General features: G+C 52.4%; 1 protein-coding gene across 1 annotated transcript; it reads left to right on the top strand.

Moving 5' to 3' along the window:
* The first annotated feature begins 10872 nt into the window (after positions 1–10872).
* Klf10 (KLF transcription factor 10) lies at positions 10873–17005 on the top strand. Its single transcript, XM_050162772.1, has 4 exons — positions 10873–11038; positions 13674–13904; positions 13995–14907; positions 15300–17005. Exons 1-4 carry the CDS (start codon positions 11003–11005, stop codon positions 15557–15559), a joined length of 1440 nt encoding a protein of 479 aa, XP_050018729.1. The 5' UTR covers positions 10873–11002; the 3' UTR covers positions 15560–17005.
* Positions 17006–17545: the final 540 nt, after the last annotated feature.

Here is a 17545-nt window from a genome sequence, read left to right as displayed (position 1 = left end):
CAAACTGCTTCCCTAAGAAGTGGCTCAGTCGATGCCCTTCCCAGCAGCATTGGAGAGTTCCACTCTCTTGGCTCCTCACTGATGCGAGCCAACCCTAGACAGAAGCCGAGACTAGTTGGAGTGAATCAGTCAAAGGGGAAGCCACCTCACAGAGCCACCAGCAAGGGGCTGCGTTTAAAGACCTGTGCTGGAGTGGAATTGCTGGATCCTGAGAAACTACCACACTGATTTCCAAAGTGGTTGCACAAGTTTGCATTCCCACCAGCAATGGATATGTGTTCCCCTTACTCCACATCCTCTCCAGCATAGGCTATCATTGGTGTTTTTGATTTTAGCCATTCTGACAGGTGTAAGATGGTGTCTCAGAGTTGTTTTGATTTGCATTTCCCTGATTGCTAAGGAAGTTGAGCATGACCTTAAGTATCTTTTGGCCATTTGAACTTGTTCTGTTGAGAATTCTCTGTTCAGTTCAATACCCCATTTTTCAGTTGGGTTATTCAGAATTTTAATGACTAGTTTCTTGAGTTCTTTATATATTTTGGAGAATGGGAGCTCACCAAGGCCAGCTGGAGTAGGAAGGAAGAGCCTGTGACCAAACCGGACTCTCTGAATGTGGCTGACAATGGGGGCTGACTGAGAAGCCAATGATAATGGCACTGGGTTTTGATCCTACTGCATGTACTGGCTTTGTGGGAGCCTAGTCTGTTTGGATGCACACCCTCCTAGACCTGGATGGAGTGGGGAGGGCCTTGGACTTCCCACAGGGCAGGGTACCCTGACCTCTCTTAGGACTGGAGAGGGAGGGGGGAGAGGGAGGAGGAGTGGACAGGAAATTAGGGGAGGTGAGGAGATGGAAATTCTTAATAAATAAAAACAAAATAAAATTAACATTTTAAAATGGCAAAAAAAAAAAAAAATTCAGGAGAAGTAAAATAAAGACCCGTGCTGGAAAGCACTAGCTGACGTGCAAGGCCAAGAGGAGCGGCACAATTACAAACACATACAGTTCCAGGTGTCATCAACTGTCTGTAACTCCAGTGCAGGTCTGAGTCCCAGCACCCGGGAGACTGAGACAGGATGGATAAGCACAGGTTTGAGCCTGGGCCTGCAAAGCGAATACCAGACCAGCAATGCTAGCTACATCAGAAGACTCGGACACAAGATAGACAAGACTCCAAACTGTTTTTTCTTGCATATGATTATTTAGCTACTCCCTCCCCCCCCCTGCGCTGCCAAATATCTCATTCATTCAGTCTTTGCTCCCACTCTTTGTGCTTCACTGGCTTGTACTAACTTGGTCAGAAGCATTGTTTGGCTTGACTTCAGCATGGCCTGGCGTGGCCATGGTCAGCAGGAAGGGAGAGACGTAGAGACCAGAGTGTCTTGCTGAGCAGAATCCAGCCGCACTGGATAAACTCTTCCCCCACCTACTCAGTACCATTCTCAGCCCAGAGGATCGGGTGGAATACTACGCTGACAGCAACAATAATTGTAGAGAACTTTGGACCTCTGCTACAACAGCTCAGGTATCGCCAAGGACATGACATGATGCAAATGCAGAATTCTGGGACCTGATCCGGATCCATTAAATGAGAATCTGCTTCGAAGCTGAGTGTGGTTGAACACACCTATAATCCCTGGAGAGGCAGGACAATCAATCTCAAGTTCCAGGCCAGCCTGAGTGTCGTGAGAAATTATCTCAAGAACTCCCAGGGCCTATCGCTCGGGGTACAGCCTTTGCCTAGCAAGCACAAGCTCTGGGGTTCGTTTCTAGCACAGAGAAGAAAAGCATGAGCAGAGGAGGGGGGAAGGTCTGCTTTCAGCAAGAGTGTGAAGACAGTCAGAGCACACAGAGGCTTGAGGAGCCATGTTTCTGCGGTTCCCAAACGCTCTTCTCGGCACCCCTGATGTCCTCGTGGATAGCTACTCATTCCTGGCTTGTTGCTGAGGAAACTACACAGCCCACGGGAAACCAGAAGGACCCTCAGATCTGTTTGCAGACTATGCAGCAGGCTCGGACATCACACTGTGTGTCTCCTCCTCCCATCTTCTTCACACCAGACTTTAAACACCCCATTCATCCCCAGTCCCAAGAGCTCATCCTTGGATTGATCAAAGACCCATTGAAAGTGGGGTCTCCAGTCTTGGGGTTCTCAGGGGTTCAAGCTGTCTGCTTGAGACCAAGGACACTGCCGCTTGAGCCTTAACCCCTCTCCACCTTCAAAGCAACTTTGAGTTAGGGGCACCATGTTGGTATGTTTGTGAACCCCCAAATTTATGTTGAAATCCTAACCTCTGAAGGGCTGGCACTAGGAAGTGGGCCTTTGGGAAGGTCATTGTAGGTCATGAGGGATGGTTACAGTAGCACTGGAAGGTGAGAAGGCACAGTCCGTGCAAGGTCCTCACCAGAGCCTGTGGAACCTGGCCAATGAGCATCAGCCTTCAGAAACCCAAGAAAGAAATATTTGCTGTTTCTAAACTGCTCAGCTTAGTAGTTTGTTATGACAATCCAAAGGGGCTAAGAACCAAGGACAGCTGGATTTGGGGGGGGGGGACATGAATAGAAATAAGTGAGTTCTTCTTCGCAGTGGGGTTTGCCATTCATTTTTGTTCTTTAAAGGGTGTTGGGTGGTATTGCCTGGGGAGAATGGCTCAATGGTCAAGAGCACTGGCTGCTCTTCTAGAAAGCCAGACTAGACTCCCAGGTCCCACACAGTGGCTCACAACCATCTGTAACTCCAGTCCCAGGGGATCTAACATTCTCATTGGCCTTTACAGGTACTGCATACATAGTGCACAGACATGAATGTAGACAAAGAAAAAAAAACCTATATACGAAATGAAAAAAAAAATCCTTAACATTTTCGTTATTTTTGAGTATAATTTTTAAGGACAAGCAGGAGTGATAATTAAGGGTCTTAGATGCCAGGCATTTGTGGGTAGAATTTAGGGGTTCTGTGAAGCCGACAGGAAGATTTTAGTATCTTTATTTTTATTGAACTTTACCCAAACCCTAGCATTTTCCTCCCTGTAATGATAGGAAACAAACCACAGGAGCGTCAGCGGGACCTGTGACTCTGCTCCTAACAGAAACCCCAGACATCCACAGGGCACCACAGTTACTGCCCATCAGGGTCTCATTTGTGCTCTTCCCAGCTGTGCTTGTTAGAGCCACGCTAGACAGGAGCCCTGGAGTGCTAAATGACCACTTCGTGATTGGATGATTTGCCAACTGGCAGAATGGTTTCCTTTGCCGTCTCTCAGGTTCCATTTGTCTTTGGTGGTTGTTTGGGATTGGTGTGAGCCTCCCCTCTCCTCATTGTACACCTGGCATCGGCAGTTGTAAGGGCTAGCTAGCACTTACAGCCATGAAAACTCCTGTGCGTGCATTCAGGGGTGATTTCCTGGAAGACTGGACTCTGCAGAATACCCTGACATCTCGGTGTAGGAGCTAACAACGCCAAGGGAGAGCAGCGGTGACCGTCTTCCCCTGATCCAGCACATCAGCATTAGAAAGACTTCAATTAAAGATAATAATAATGATGATAAATAATAATAATTATAGAAAGTGTGTGTGTGTGCAGAAGGAGACTGCTCCTTTGTTTCCCGGCAGCCTAGACCTGGAATAATCACACAGAAACTATACTAATTACAACACTCTTTGGCCAATGGCTCAAGCGTATTTCTAGCTAGGTCTTATATTTTAAATTAACCCATTTCAATTAATCTGTGTATCGCCACAATGCGGATGACTTCTTCAGCAACTCCATGGTGTCTCTGAGTTCTCCTACTCTCTCTATCTCTGTTCAGACTTCCCACCCGGCTTCACTCTGCTAAGCCACCGGCCAAAACAGCTTCTTTATTAACCAATGACAATAAAACATATTCACAGCATACAGAGGGGACTCCCCACATCATCTCCCCCTTTCTGTTCTAAATAACAATCAGGGCTCAACTCAGGCTGGACTCTGGAAGTTGGAGGACAAGTTTCAGGAGTCGGTTTTCTTCTTCCACGGCAGGTTCTAGGATAGGACTCAGGTCATCGGCTTGCATGGCTGGTGCCTTTATCTGCTGAGCTGCTGAGTAACCTCTTTTCATGAAGAATATAGGAGCTTGCCAGGTGGTGGTGGCACAAGCCTTTAATCCCAGCACGTGGGAAGCAGAGGCAGGTGAATCTCTGTGAGTCTGAGGCCAGCCTGATCTACAGAATGAGTTCCATCCAGGACAGGTTCCAAAGCTACACAGAGAAACCCTGTCTTGAAAAAAAAAAAAAAAAAAAAAAAAAAAAAAAAAAAAAAAGGACTCTAGGAGCTGGCCGAGGAGGAGGGGAGTTGTGGGATGAAGAAGAGAGAGCCCCTGTCCTCTGGGGACTTGGCTGCGGTAGGCTGCTCATGCCCTAATGAATAGCTTCACAGCCACGCGCATACAGCCAGCGCCGACTGGACTCTAGGTAAATGCCCGTGACAACAGCAACAAAAGAGTCCATGAAACTGGAAGGGAGACGAAGGAGCGGGGCACTGGAGGGAGTGGGAGGAAGTGGTAGGTGGATCGGAACAAAATAGACTATATTTTGATTATGACATTTTCAAAGAATAAAAATATTACAAAATAAGTTTAAAATCATGTATGACAGCTTATCTTTTTGTTTTTGTTGAGACAGGGTCTCACTATCTAGCCCAGGATGTCCTAGAGCTCCCCATGAAGACTAGGCTGGCCGTGAACTCAGAACTCTCTAAGGCAGGGATCAAAGGTGTGCACCACCACATTAAGTGTGATAATTAATCTTCATTGTTAACGTCAATAGATCTACAATTGTCTTGGAAACGTGCCTTTGGGTGATTCTCTAAGGGTGTTCCCCTGCAGTAAACCTTAGAGAGATGACCCACTGTGATGTGGGCTGCACTGTGATGTGGGCTGTGCTGTGATGTGGGCAGCGCTGTGGCACCGGCTGGGTCCGAGATGAGGAAAAGGAGGAAGGGAACTGAATACCGTATTCCTTTCCCTGTATCCTGTCTTTGAACACAGTGTGCCCAGTTATCACATGTTCTCAGGGCCAGGCAGTCCCTATGATGGACTGTTGTAATAGGAGCGGCAGGGCTGCGTCCCCGGCACCCGGCCACCCGCATGGCTAGCTTATGCCCCGAAATAATTACACGGAAACTGTATTCTTTTAAACACTGCCTGGCCCATTAGTTCCAGCCTCTTATTGGCTAGCTCTTACATATCGATCTAACCCATTTCTAATATCCCTGTAACACCACGAGGGGTCTTACCAGGAAAGATCTTAACCTGCGTCTGTGTCCTGTAGGAGAATCAAGGCGACTCCTTGACTCAGCTACTTTCTCCCAGCATTCTGTTCTGTTTTCTCCACCTACCTATGGGTTGGCCTATCAAATGGACCTAGGCAGTTTCTTTATTTATAAGAAATCACTCCCACATCAATGGACTGTATCCCTTTAAACTGTAAGGCGAAATAAATGATCCCTTGGATTGTTTTGGTAAGTTATTTGCTCACAAGGATGAGAAAAGCAATTACTATACCATGGCAACGAAACCAACATTCCCTTTACTCCTTCTGACACCCGCAGCTTCTCCACCTGCCTTCCTTTGCCTCCCATCTCTACTTTGTCCCACGAGGACAGAACAGCACCCTCAGCCAGCATGTCCCTGTGTGCATGTGTTTGCTTCTCTCTGGTTCTCCCTTTTCCTTTGGAACCTCATCTATTCCTAACTTTGGATGCCACTATACCCCTAGGATTCTTGACTTTTTATCTCCAGCCTGATGTGGGATTCCCCTTTGTATGCTGTGGATACCATTGGTTAGTAAAGAAGCTGGCTTGGCCTGATAGGGCAGAGTAGAGCTAGGCTGGGAAAACTAAACTAAATGCTGGGAGAAAGGAGGCAGAGTCAGAGAGAAGCCATGTAGCCCCCCTCCCCCAGACAGACGTTGGAACTTTACCCTGTAAGCCACAGCCTCATGGCAATACATAGATTAATACATAGATGGGTTAACTTAAGATATGAGTTAGCCAGAAACAGTATTGTAAATAATATGGTTTCTGTGTGTGTTTGTGTGATTATTCCGGGGTTGAGCAGCCGAGAACAAGCAAGTGGTCTTCCTACTACACCAGCCCACACTTTGCCTAAACCCCAGCTCTAAGACAACGCTACTTCTAGACATCTCTGTCTGATGTGTCACACAGAGCCTCATTTCTGCATGCCCTAAACCAGCTTGTCAGGACTGGAGAGCCGCTTATGCCTGAGAACATGGACTGCTTTTGCAGAGGATCTGAGTTCATTTTCCAGCACCAGAGACAGGTAGCTTACAACTGTCCCTCACTCGAGCTCCAGGGGATCCAATGCCCTCTTGTGGACACTGCCCCCTCCCGTATACATAATTTTTAAAAAAATAAATCTTTTTTAAAAAATTAAACCAACTTGACAATGACTTCCTGTCCTCCACAACCCATGACTTTTCTGTGGTCCCTTCTATAGGCGATGATGTGGTATTAGATTCGGTGAATAAGCCAGAAACCTAGCAATCTTTTCCAATTCCAATACCCTCTCCTTCCTCAACCCAGTTAAGTTACAGCTCTGTCTTAGCCTCTCTAGGCCTGCCTCTACTTCCTTTTTTTAGGCTTCATCTTTGCCACCGACACCTTGACTCTGGTGTTTCTCTCTCTCTCTCTCTCTCTCTCTCTCTCTCTCTCTCTCTCTCACACACACACACACACACACACACACACACACACTCCTCAGGTCCATTCTCCACACTAACACTCATCCTCACCATCTCTGGATCAAAGTTCTATTACATCCCTCAATGGCACGCACAGGACTAAGCTCCTCATTCTGCTTCTCGGGTGTGTGACTCGGGTTTCTAGAGTATACTGAGCTGCTGGTGCTCTCCACTCTAGGCTTTGAGGAGGAACTCAGGGAGCCTTTTCTGACACTTCCCTAGACACCCCCTAAACCTGTGCATCACCTCTCTTAGCATCTTCCAGAATGTACAATGGCTACAGTTACTTGCTTCTCCCACGATCCTAGAGGTCCCTTCAACACAGGGACTTCTTTTGTTACGATGGTTCTTCAGTGTTCAGCTAATACGGTGGGGAGTTGAAGGAATGACAGGGATGGGACTCGGTGGCTGTAAGCAGCAAGGAGAAGCTGCCCGATAGGTTCAGTGTGTTCTAAGATCTGTAGCTCAAATGGGGAACGCTACCTTCCTTCAGTATTCTGACTGAAGGGAATGAAGCACCATCAGCAACAAGGGTCAGCACCTGAGGTACCACTTAGACTGCCCAAGGCTCCCTTCTTACTCATGCCTAAGATGACTATATTCTATAAAGGACCAGTCTGGTAACAACACAAATTAAGACACGGGCCCACTCATATATTGGCCCACATTCCGTCTGTGATCCCAGGGTCTTCAGAGACAATCTATAATTTTATTTGCTTCATTGGAAAAAAATGTAAGAAGTGTTTATTATAGAACAAATATCAAATAAGAAAGATAATTTTGGGGTTGAGCATAGCTGCTCACATGGGTGATTCTAGCACTTGGGGCACTGAGGCAGGAGGCTTGCTGAGAGTTCAGGCCAGCCTGAATGTACACGTGTGGAGAGATTATGAAGAGGCCACCATCTTATAGGAGCTTAGATCTGGGTGGACCATGGGCCGGACTCAGTATTATAAAATAGGCTTTGCAATATGATATAACAAGTACTTTATCTCTAGCACAAGGTGCTTTGGAGTGGAGGCAGACAAATAGTTCAGCCTGCAGTTATCAAGGAAGGTTTCACTAACATGGCAGGGGAGCAAGACCCCTGAGTCCAGAAAGAAAAAAAAGGCCCTTCGGGTAAAAAAAAATATGTTCTCCAAAGACAGTCTAGCCTCTTTATACCATACAGAAAACTCCCATTTCATTCCATAGCCTGCAAATTCCTCAGGAGTCTGTCTCCACCTGAAACTTGCTGTGTAGCCCAGGCTGGCCCCAAACTCAGAGATCCACCTGCATCTGATTCCTGAATGATGGGATAAAAGGCAGGGATTAAACTTTAAGCCTTAATGGGAAGCAGAATGTGGTGATACACCCCTGTAATCCCAGTATTTGGAGGGTAGAGGCAGGAGAATCGAGAGTTCAAGGCCCATCTACTGGCCAGCCTAGAACACACAGATTCTCAGGAACATTCGTTGGAAACAGTGGATAAATGATCCGAGGCATGAGTAACCGTGTTTATTGGATGGGGGCTCTGGGCAAGGGGAGAATTTGGCAGACGGTTGGAAAGGTTGAGAAAGTACTTGGGACTCCTAGTTCATAAAGGGCTGGCCTTTGATTTCCTGTAATAGGCAAAGGTCAGTCATCTATTTCAGTAGGGAGGGTTGTGATTGGACCTTAGCTATCAGCATTGAATCTGGGAACTGGAAAACAAGCTGGGGTGTGGGTGGATGTCCTGGGATTACGGATAGAAATAGCTTCATCCAAGCAGGAGGTGAAAACCTTAGCCAGGTGTCTACCTGGTGCCCATTATCCCAACACCTGGGAGGCTGTGGCAGGAGGGTTGGGCTGAATTAACCGGCACTGTGATCTACATGGTAAGCGTCAGGCCAGCCAGGGCTACATAATGGATTCTAAGACAAAAGGGGAGGAGGGTGAAGACAGGCAGAGAGAACACTGCCAAGCAGACAGTAAGTAGGTGTTTCTGAGCCAAAGCTGCACGGAGCTGGGGATGAACCGGATCCCACTTAAGTTTTTGAGTGAGGTGACAGGGGCTGGATGCGCAATGAGGAACTAACTCTTAAGAGCGTACAGAAACCGTTTTAGATTTGGTGATGTTGGGTCTGAAGTGCCTGGGAAACAGCTTTCTCTGAATCCCCAGGAATTGTGCCTCCACGACCCGCTCCTCCTACCCTTCTCTCCTCTTTCCTGTAGTGGTCACCCCAAGTCCGGAATGCTCCCTACATCTCAGCGGGGGTGGGGGCACCACGCCAGCAGGCACCACATTCTGGAAGACACAGAGTTCAGCCTTGGTGGGTCTGGCTGTGGCCACTCCAGGGGGCGGCTCCCTGACAGGAAGGCGGGCGGGCAGGCCTGCCGGCTGGGCACACACAGGAGCTTCCTGCGCTGCAGCAGGTGCCCAGGCCAGCTGCTCCAACCCTTCAGGCTCAGATCAACAGGATGGGCCAGCCCAAGCGGAAGGAAGCCTGCAGGGAGGGACACTCCTGCAGACAGAAGCAGGGGCACCGGGTGGAGGGAGGCAGGAAGAGCTGCCTGGGTTGCTGAGCTGGCGCTCCTCCAGCGGATTCAGAGCAGGCAGTGACAGGAGGCCATTCAGTCATCTTCCCCCACCCCCACCCAGGGCCTCTCTGGCCCACGGTTTTATCATTACTCTTGTTGATGGCTGAATTTAGGTATACCAGAAGGAACCATGGGATGGTGGTAGAGTTGGCGTTCTCTAAAACAATTCCCTCCCTTACCCTGACGGGGACAGCATGAGCCCTTTCAGTCGTGCGGGCTGAGAAAGCCCGCGGGGGGGGGGGGCAGTGACTTTTGTCTCTCGACCCGCCAGTCCAAGGGAGAAGATAGAAATCTCCAGCTTGCTTTAAGCCCCGTTATCACTGCCTCCGGCTCCAGCAGCTGCTGTGAACCCGCACAAACGGTCAAGGGGGGCGGGGCAACGGGGCGCCAAAGAGGAGCAAGAGCTCTGGGACCTGGAGGCCACAGCCCCCGCCCCGGCTGCTGCGCTGCACGCGGGCGGCTTCCAAACCCGGGAGTGGTGGAGCGGGCAGGGACCCGGGCAGGAATCCCACCTTCCGGCCCTCTCTCCTTCCCCCCGCATCCCCGCAAGCGGTTTCCTGGCAGGGCGGAGGTCCACCTGGGAGACAGCTCACACGGGCTCTGTATTTTAAACTGTGACTGCACCAAGCTCAAACTCGGTTCTGCCACCGAGCGCTCGGGTCTAGGGCTCCGGGCCAAGCCACCGGCCCCGTGTACGGTCCCGGCTTCCCGCAGTCCCCACACCGGCGCCCAGGAGGAAGGACGGGAGGGACGCGCAGAGGCGGGCGCTGCTGCCGGTTGTCTGTGCTGCAGATGGGAGGGCGAGCCAGCGCCCGCCGCCGCCGGGGCGTGGGCGGCGAGTGCGAGCAGGTGTCTGCTCCGTGACAGGGCTCCCCGCCGCCGCGCCCTGGTCCTCCCGTCCTCGCGGCTCAGAGCGACCAAGCCCGGCCAAGGCTCGGAGATGCCGCCGGCTCGGTGGTCCACCCGGCTCTTGCCTCCACGACAGACCCACGATGACCGCGCTGGCAGAGAAAAACCTCCAGGCTCGGCCCCGCGCTGGCGGCCTCCGCCTCCCTCCCCTGCTCGCTCGCTCGGGGTCCCGCCCACTCCCTGGCGGGGCCCGGACGCGGCGGGCGCCAAGGGGGACGGGGTGGAGCGGGCTTCCCTCCCCTCTCCTGACCCCCCTCTTCCTACCCCACCCCCCACGTGGGGCCGGCTCTCCGCAAAGCCTGGACGCCGCCCGCCACCGCGCCCGCTCTCGGCTCTGCCCCCGCCGGCGGCACCGCCCCCGGGCACGCATGGGCGGGGACGGGAGGACTGGGAGACGAGGGGTGGGCGCGGGGCGTCCCAGAGTCAGGTGGTCCCCGGAGTTTCCCCGGGGCAGGACCGAGGGAACACGGCGCCTCGGCTTGTGTACACGCTCCACTGACAGAGCTTCTTGCAGCCGGGCAGCCGCTGATCACGCGTGGCCCCGCCAGCCCATTGGACGAAGCCTCACACACCTTTGCCGCTGATTGGCCGGTGCCAGGCCCCGCCCCCTCCCCCGCCCCGCGGCGCGGGGCAGGCAGAGCGGCTACCTGAATGGGGAGGGGGGCAGACGGCGCGGAGCGCGGCGGCGTCGACGTCTAGTGTCTCCTGTGCGCCCGTCTGTGGCTCCTCAGCCAGCACAGCCAGGCTCAGCGAGAGGTACAGCTCGCACCCTGCGGCCACCCGGACAGCCCGACCATGCTCAACTTCGGCGCTTCTCTCCAGCAGGCTTCGGTAAGTCACCTGGGGATGCTGGTCCTTCCCAGCCGGGGCGCGAAGCCCGAGTCCCCTCCAGCAGCCACGCCTGACGAGGACCCAGGCTGCAGCCGGGGTCCTGCAGTGATTCCCTGCCTGCAGGCTGGGGCTATCATCGAGGGCGTGTGCAGAGGAGGGGTCTGCCCTAAGAGGACGCCTGGGACCCGCACCAGGAGACAGCGATCTTTTCCCTGGGTGTCCAGCAGACAAGGGGGAGCGCGACTCGGGGAGACCCGAGGCAGAGCGTGAGCAGGAAAGGGGGACTGCCTCCCTGGAAGCGCGGCTACGCTGGAGGGGGCGCCCTGCACCTGGCACTGGCGGGAGATGCCCCTGTCTGCACCAGGAGCGCGACCCGCGGTGGCAAAGACTGCTCAGGAGCTGTCTGCCCGAGAGGCGGGCGCCTGCTCGTCGGGGAGGGAGGAGAAGGGGTGCTGCCAGGTGGGGACCACACGGCTGGGGTCGCCCGGGGCTGGGGGTATGGATGGGACGCGGGCTCTCCGGGCGCCGGGGGAGGCGCGCACCCCCGCAGACGTCGGGAGGGGACTCCCTTCCCGGGAGGCAGGTGGCCGCCGATGGATTACTCTCGGCGGGGAAGGGGGGGGCAGGGCCCTGCCTTGGAGCCCGACAGCTGGGCGGGGGAGCGGGGACCGCGAGACGCGGGGGGCGCGTGTCGAGGCGGGGAGCCCGTGCCCGTGGGCGCCCGCACGTCTGGGAGCCTGCAGAGAGGCGGAATGCGAGGGGTCCGGGGCTGCCGAAAGCAGCAGCGAGGGGGCGCTTGGCGCCTGCGGGAGACGCGGGTGGGTCGAGGTCCCGCGGGCCGAGTGGGCGGAGCGCCCCGGGCTCGGAGCGGTCGTTCCCGGGAGGAGGGCGGCGGTCGTGCTTCCGCGGGGACCCGGCTCCTCCTCCCGCAGCCGAGGCGGAGGCCCGGGCATGGGCGGCGAAAGGGTGCACTCGGGGAGCTCCTCGTCCCCGAGTGACCCAGCCCCGGTCTCCGCCAGGGGCGGGAGCGAGGCCCGGCCCTGCTGTCGGTTCCTAAGGGAACCGCGGCTCGGGGAGGGGGCAGTGGGAAGGGGCGGGCGCCTCCGGAGCCGACACCGCCCAGCCCTCGCGCCGCCCGGTGCGCACTGGCGAGCGGTTGGCGGCGGCGCCCGCGGCCCCTCCCCGGGCGGGCGGGCGAGCGGGGGCGGGGGCCGAGCTCAGGAAGTAGGGGAAAGGTGACGGCGCGGCAATTCCCAGTTCACGTTTCCTGCGCCGGCCGGAGCAGCCGCTGATCACGCTTTGTTCACATGCCTCGGCCCCCTCCTCCCCGCGCCCCCGCCCACCCGGGGCCGCCCAGCCAATCCGGGCACGGGCCGCAGGCCGGCTGGCCAATGGCAGGGGCGGGGACGCGCGCGGCGGGCTGGCTTCCCGGTGACTCACCCGCCAGCCTCATTGAGGTTAGGGCGGCCCCATCCGTTGGTCCCCGCCAGCAAGGATCTCCCCCGCCGGCCTCCCGCGCCCCGCCCCCGCCAGGCTTCCCTTTCCTGCCTCGCACCGGCTCTTTGCCCCCCTCCCAGCTTCCCTTCCCCGCGCACATTCTTCACCCCTGCCAGCGTGCCTGCCTTTTTTCCACCCCTTTCTTTGCGTCGGTGCCTAGAGGCTTTTTACACTTAGGCTTCGCAGGGCAGCTTACATAAAGGCGCGAACGATTATGCAATGACATTGTTAGTAAAAGTCCAAGAACAATGTCTGTTTCCCCCACACCCTCAATAGGAAGATAGACTTCTGGGTGGTTTTTTGTGTTTTGTTTTGTTTTTTTAAAAAAAAAGATTTAAGACTATCTTTACAATTAAATTTTATTTATTAGTTTTGCTCTGTCTTTTTGAGTGACTTGCTATATGGCCCAAGTTGGCCTTGAACTGTTCTGTATCTCTCCCCCGCCTCCAGTTTAGAAGACTTTTCATAATTTTTGCAGCCTCTGCATTGATCGGGATTTGAAAGTTCTTTTTAAAAGGAAAATAGAGATGATGTTTCTTTTAGAATGCAGCTCAAGGAACTCTTACTGGGGTTGCACAAACATAAACTCTTACCAAGGCGTGTTTTAAATAAGTTAAAGCCAAGTTGTGCACTCTGGGGAGTTTGCTTTTGGTTTGTTTGTTTTGCAAATTCTAAGCGCATAGATTTTGTGCCTACCTGGTCCCATTGTGTTGGATAGATCCAGTAAAGTAGTAGAAATGGAGAGATTGAAACTTGCCCAAAATAAACCTGGGGTTTTCCCACTTGGATTGTTTTGTGTTTTGTTTTTGAAGTGCTTCCCACCACTCCGCCTCCACCGTCCCGAGATTACACATACAGTTTACCATGCCTGGCTAGGACCCCCCCCCCCCTATTTATTTTACTTTACCGTTTGTAATGAAGTTACCAGTTGTAGATAACTGGATGTAACGTTTTTAACTTGGGAGTAGTTTGCTTTAAGTCAAATTGCACTTTAGGACCTACCAGGGTTGGTCTCCGTTCCCTTGCTATGGTAAGGTGGCATCCTTTCATGTCAAAGCGTGTTTTGAAACCAAAAAGCTTGTGCACCCGTCACCTGAGCAACTGGAATGCTGATGAAGTTTAACGTTGGTTCGTGCAGGAGGAGAAGATGGAGCTGATGTCTGAAAAGCTGGGAGAGAGCGTGTACCCCTGGAACAAGACGGAGAAGAGTGACTTCGAGGCTGTGGAGGCGCTCGTGTCCATGAGCTGCGACTGGAAGCAAGGTTTCAAGAAATTCCTTGAGGCCAGGCCTGTCACTCCAGTGTCTGACACGTCAGAGGAGGAGAGCTTGCTGCCAGGGACACCTGACCTTCACACGATCCCAGCCTTTGTGAGTGTTCTGAAGTGGGTGTAAATTGCAGCGTTTTTTAGTATTCACATAAACGAATTCTTAATTTCTCGCTGGTGTTTCTCTTTGTAGTGTCTGACTCCGCCTTACAGCCCCTCTGACTTTGAACCCTCTCAAGTGTCAACTCTGATGGCACCAGCGCCATCTACTGGCCACTTCAAATCATTCTCCGAGGCCCCCAAAGCTCCTCTTGCTGCTCCGCCCAAAGAGGAAGAGAAGAGTCCTGTGGCGGCCCCTCCCCTCCCTAAGGCTCAGGCAACGAGTGTCATCCGCCACACAGCTGATGCCCAGCTCTGTACCCACCGCTCCTGCCCTGTGAAAGCAGCCAGCATCCTCAGCCATCAGGACAGTTCTTTCCGGAGAAGAACCCACCCAAATACAGAGGCTTCACGAAAGAACATACCCTGCGCGGCCGTGCCACCCAACAGATCCAAATGTGAGCCAGACGCACCCGCGGATGGTGACGAGAAGGCAGGCGCCGCACCCTGTGACCTGGCTGTGCCGTCCTCAGAGACAGTCATTTGTCCGTCTCAGCCGGCTCCTGGGTCCCCATTGCAGAAGCCTGTCTTGGTCCCCTCACCCACAGTGCCCACTGCGGGCGTACCACCTCTGCCTGTCATCTGCCAGATGGTTCCCCTTCCTGCAAACAACTCGCTGGTGACCACAGTTGTCCCCAGCACTCCAGCCAGCCAGCCACCAGCTGTCTGCCCCCCTGTGTTGTTCATGGGCACCCAGGTGCCCAAGGGCACCGTCATGTTCGTTGTTCCCCAGCCTGTTGTGCAGAGCCCGAAACCTACGGTGGTAAGCCCCAATGGCACCAGACTGTCTCCCATCGCCCCTGCGCCCGGATTCTCTCCTTCGGCAGCGAGAGTCACTCCACAGATGGATTCGTCCAGAGTGAGGAGTCACGTCTGCAGCCATCCCGGCTGTGGCAAGACCTACTTTAAAAGTTCCCACCTGAAGGCCCACGTGAGGACACACACAGGTACGGCGCACGTGTGCGTTGTCTTAGAGATGAGTACGCACGTGGGGTTTGTCCACAATCACAAGTACAAACGAGTGTATTGAAGGGTTTGCTTTGCGTGTGATAAAGTATTTTTTTTAATTGTTAAATTTGTCCCTGGGCCCCGTGGCGCACTTGGGGAGTGGAGGCAGAAGCAGCGGCACACATCTGGGGGTGTGTGATCATCTCTGGCTGCCAAGTGCCGGGACTTAAGGTGTATGTCCCCATGCCACGCACGTCTAGCATATACTTCGGTGATCTGTAAAGTGACCAGCTTTTAGTTCTAAATGTTGTCTCCTCGTACAGCTCTAGATGTGGTAGATCCAGTCCGGAGGGTCGTCGGGGTAGTAACCGTCTGGCTGTCTTTGTTTCAGGGGAGAAGCCTTTCAGCTGCAGCTGGAAAGGGTGTGAGAGGAGGTTTGCTCGCTCTGATGAACTGTCCAGACACCGGCGGACCCACACGGGCGAGAAGAAATTTGCCTGTCCTATGTGCGATCGTCGGTTCATGAGGAGTGACCATTTGACCAAGCACGCCCGGCGCCACCTGTCAGCCAAGAAGCTCCCAAACTGGCAGATGGAGGTGAGCAAGTTAAGTGATGTCGCTCTACCTCCGACCCCCGCCTCTGCACAGTGACAGGCCGGAGGATGAAGAACCAGAACTAACTTTGGTCAGTCAGGAGCCAGCGATGGTGTCAAGATGCTTCTGCGAGTCTGTGGTCCTCCAGCAGGGGCCAAAGCAGAAGCCCCTCGCCTGAGGAAAGGCCAGCCTGGGTTAGATGGCCAGTGCTTCAGCCGCAGGCAGGTCACAGAAGGGCAGGTTTCATTTCTTACCACACAGAGATGAGAAAGCTTTTTCTCCATTGAATAGTGTTGAAGGTTTCGGATGAGGTCAGCACAGATCCTGAATCATGTCCACATTGGTACTTAGTTTCTGCAGTTTATACTTGAGGCCAGCTTGGCCGTGTGGCTCAGTTCTAAAGCATTGGATTCAAGAATCTAGAGGCTGGAAGTTGCAGTACAGAGATGGAGCTGGGGAATGAGCTTGTGTCCCACAGAGACGCCATCTTCTCCTAGAGTTATCTTGCTTATTGGTCCTCATCCTTCCGGTCACCTCCATGGGTGTAGTTACTATTGAGTATACCTAAAACAGTCATTTCCCACTCTTGTTGGTATTTAAAGTTGAACAGCTGTACATCGTTAAGGGGGAGTCAGAGGTGGACCCCTCATTAATTTAATTGCTTGGAAGCACAGCTAAAAAAAATTTTTTTCGTGCATTTTTTTAGTTTAGTGTTAACAACATTTAGGCATTTTACTCCTCTTTAGGTTTTAGTTTGCCTGCAGTTTCTCGTGTAGATTTGGAAATTGTGTACCAATGTGTTTTCTGTAGACTTAAGTAAGATACGCTGCACTTTGTTTAGGAAAAAAATCTAAAGATGAAAGTATGTATTGATGAGAAGGGATGTCGAATCTGAGATAACTCCTGAGAAGGATGGCTTTACGTCATCATAAAGGACGCTTACGTCGAAGATACACTGTGTGCTTTTTCAAATTAGGAAGTTAATGGCCGTTACAGATGGACAGTTTTCCTCTTTATTTATGGGAGTTTTTCAGGCTGTGGGAATAGATAGGTAGAAAAACTGTCATTAGAACATTCACTTCCAACTTGAAACGACGTTCACGATGCAGTTGCGTTCTCAACCACCACAGTGTCTGGGCACCTTTGGAACTCACCGAGACCCAGGGCCTTGCATGTGTTCTGCAAGTGCTCGCCCACCGAGCTGCGTCCCCAGCCCAGAACAGTGAGTTCTGCTAACAGTATTTCTGTTCTGGTTTAAAGTAGATAATTCACTTGGTAGTAAAGGTAAACTGTCCAAAATCTATAGTGGAAAAACTGTCACTGTACCTCCTCCCATTTACACTGTTTCTGTATCTTGGGTGTAGGTTTCTGACATGCAAACTTGAACCCTTGAAAAAAAAAAATTTTCTTAAAAAAAATGATGAATCATGAGTTCCAATTTGCACAATATTTTTTGTTGTACTTTATACCTTGTTTACAATAAAGAGTTTCCTTTGGTATAAACAGTGTTTTGTTGCTGTGTTAAACTCTACTCTCTTGTCTCATCTTGACATGGACCTCCTTCACATTGGAACTTGAGGCCAAGGTTCTTTGCTGAAATGATAGGTAAGCCAGACAGTTAAAGAAATGATTTCCGGGCATTTGGTTGTTTTTGAGATGGCCCTCCAGCCTCTGCCTCCCACGTGCTAGGGTTTGAAGTGTGAGCCACCACACAGTTCACGTTTTAGTTTTGTATATTCTTGTACATTCTGATAATTTGAAGTTCAGATGTAGCTCTGACCCTCGGCGAAACCTTGTTAAGTACACTGGAGTTAGCTAGAACACCTCAGTGAGTTTACATGCAGTGCAAGTGACGAGAAAGACGCTGACCTAGTCTCCAAGTTAAAGTCACTCAGACCAAGAAGTGCTACCTTAGCCTCAGTGGTCATACCGCTGGGTACTTAGGCGGAGAGAGTTGTAAATAGGGTGTGATTTTTATAAGGTCACTATTTTAGTTGACCAAAAAAATCTCACTGTGCTCGTGCGAACATTACAAACATAACC

Source organism: Alexandromys fortis, unplaced genomic scaffold (genome assembly GCF_014885135.2).
Source record: "Alexandromys fortis isolate MF-2015 unplaced genomic scaffold, M_Fortis_MF-2015_v1.1 scaffold_17, whole genome shotgun sequence".
NCBI lineage: Eukaryota > Metazoa > Chordata > Mammalia > Rodentia > Cricetidae > Alexandromys > Alexandromys fortis.
This window is presented reverse-complemented; position numbering and strand designations above follow the sequence as displayed.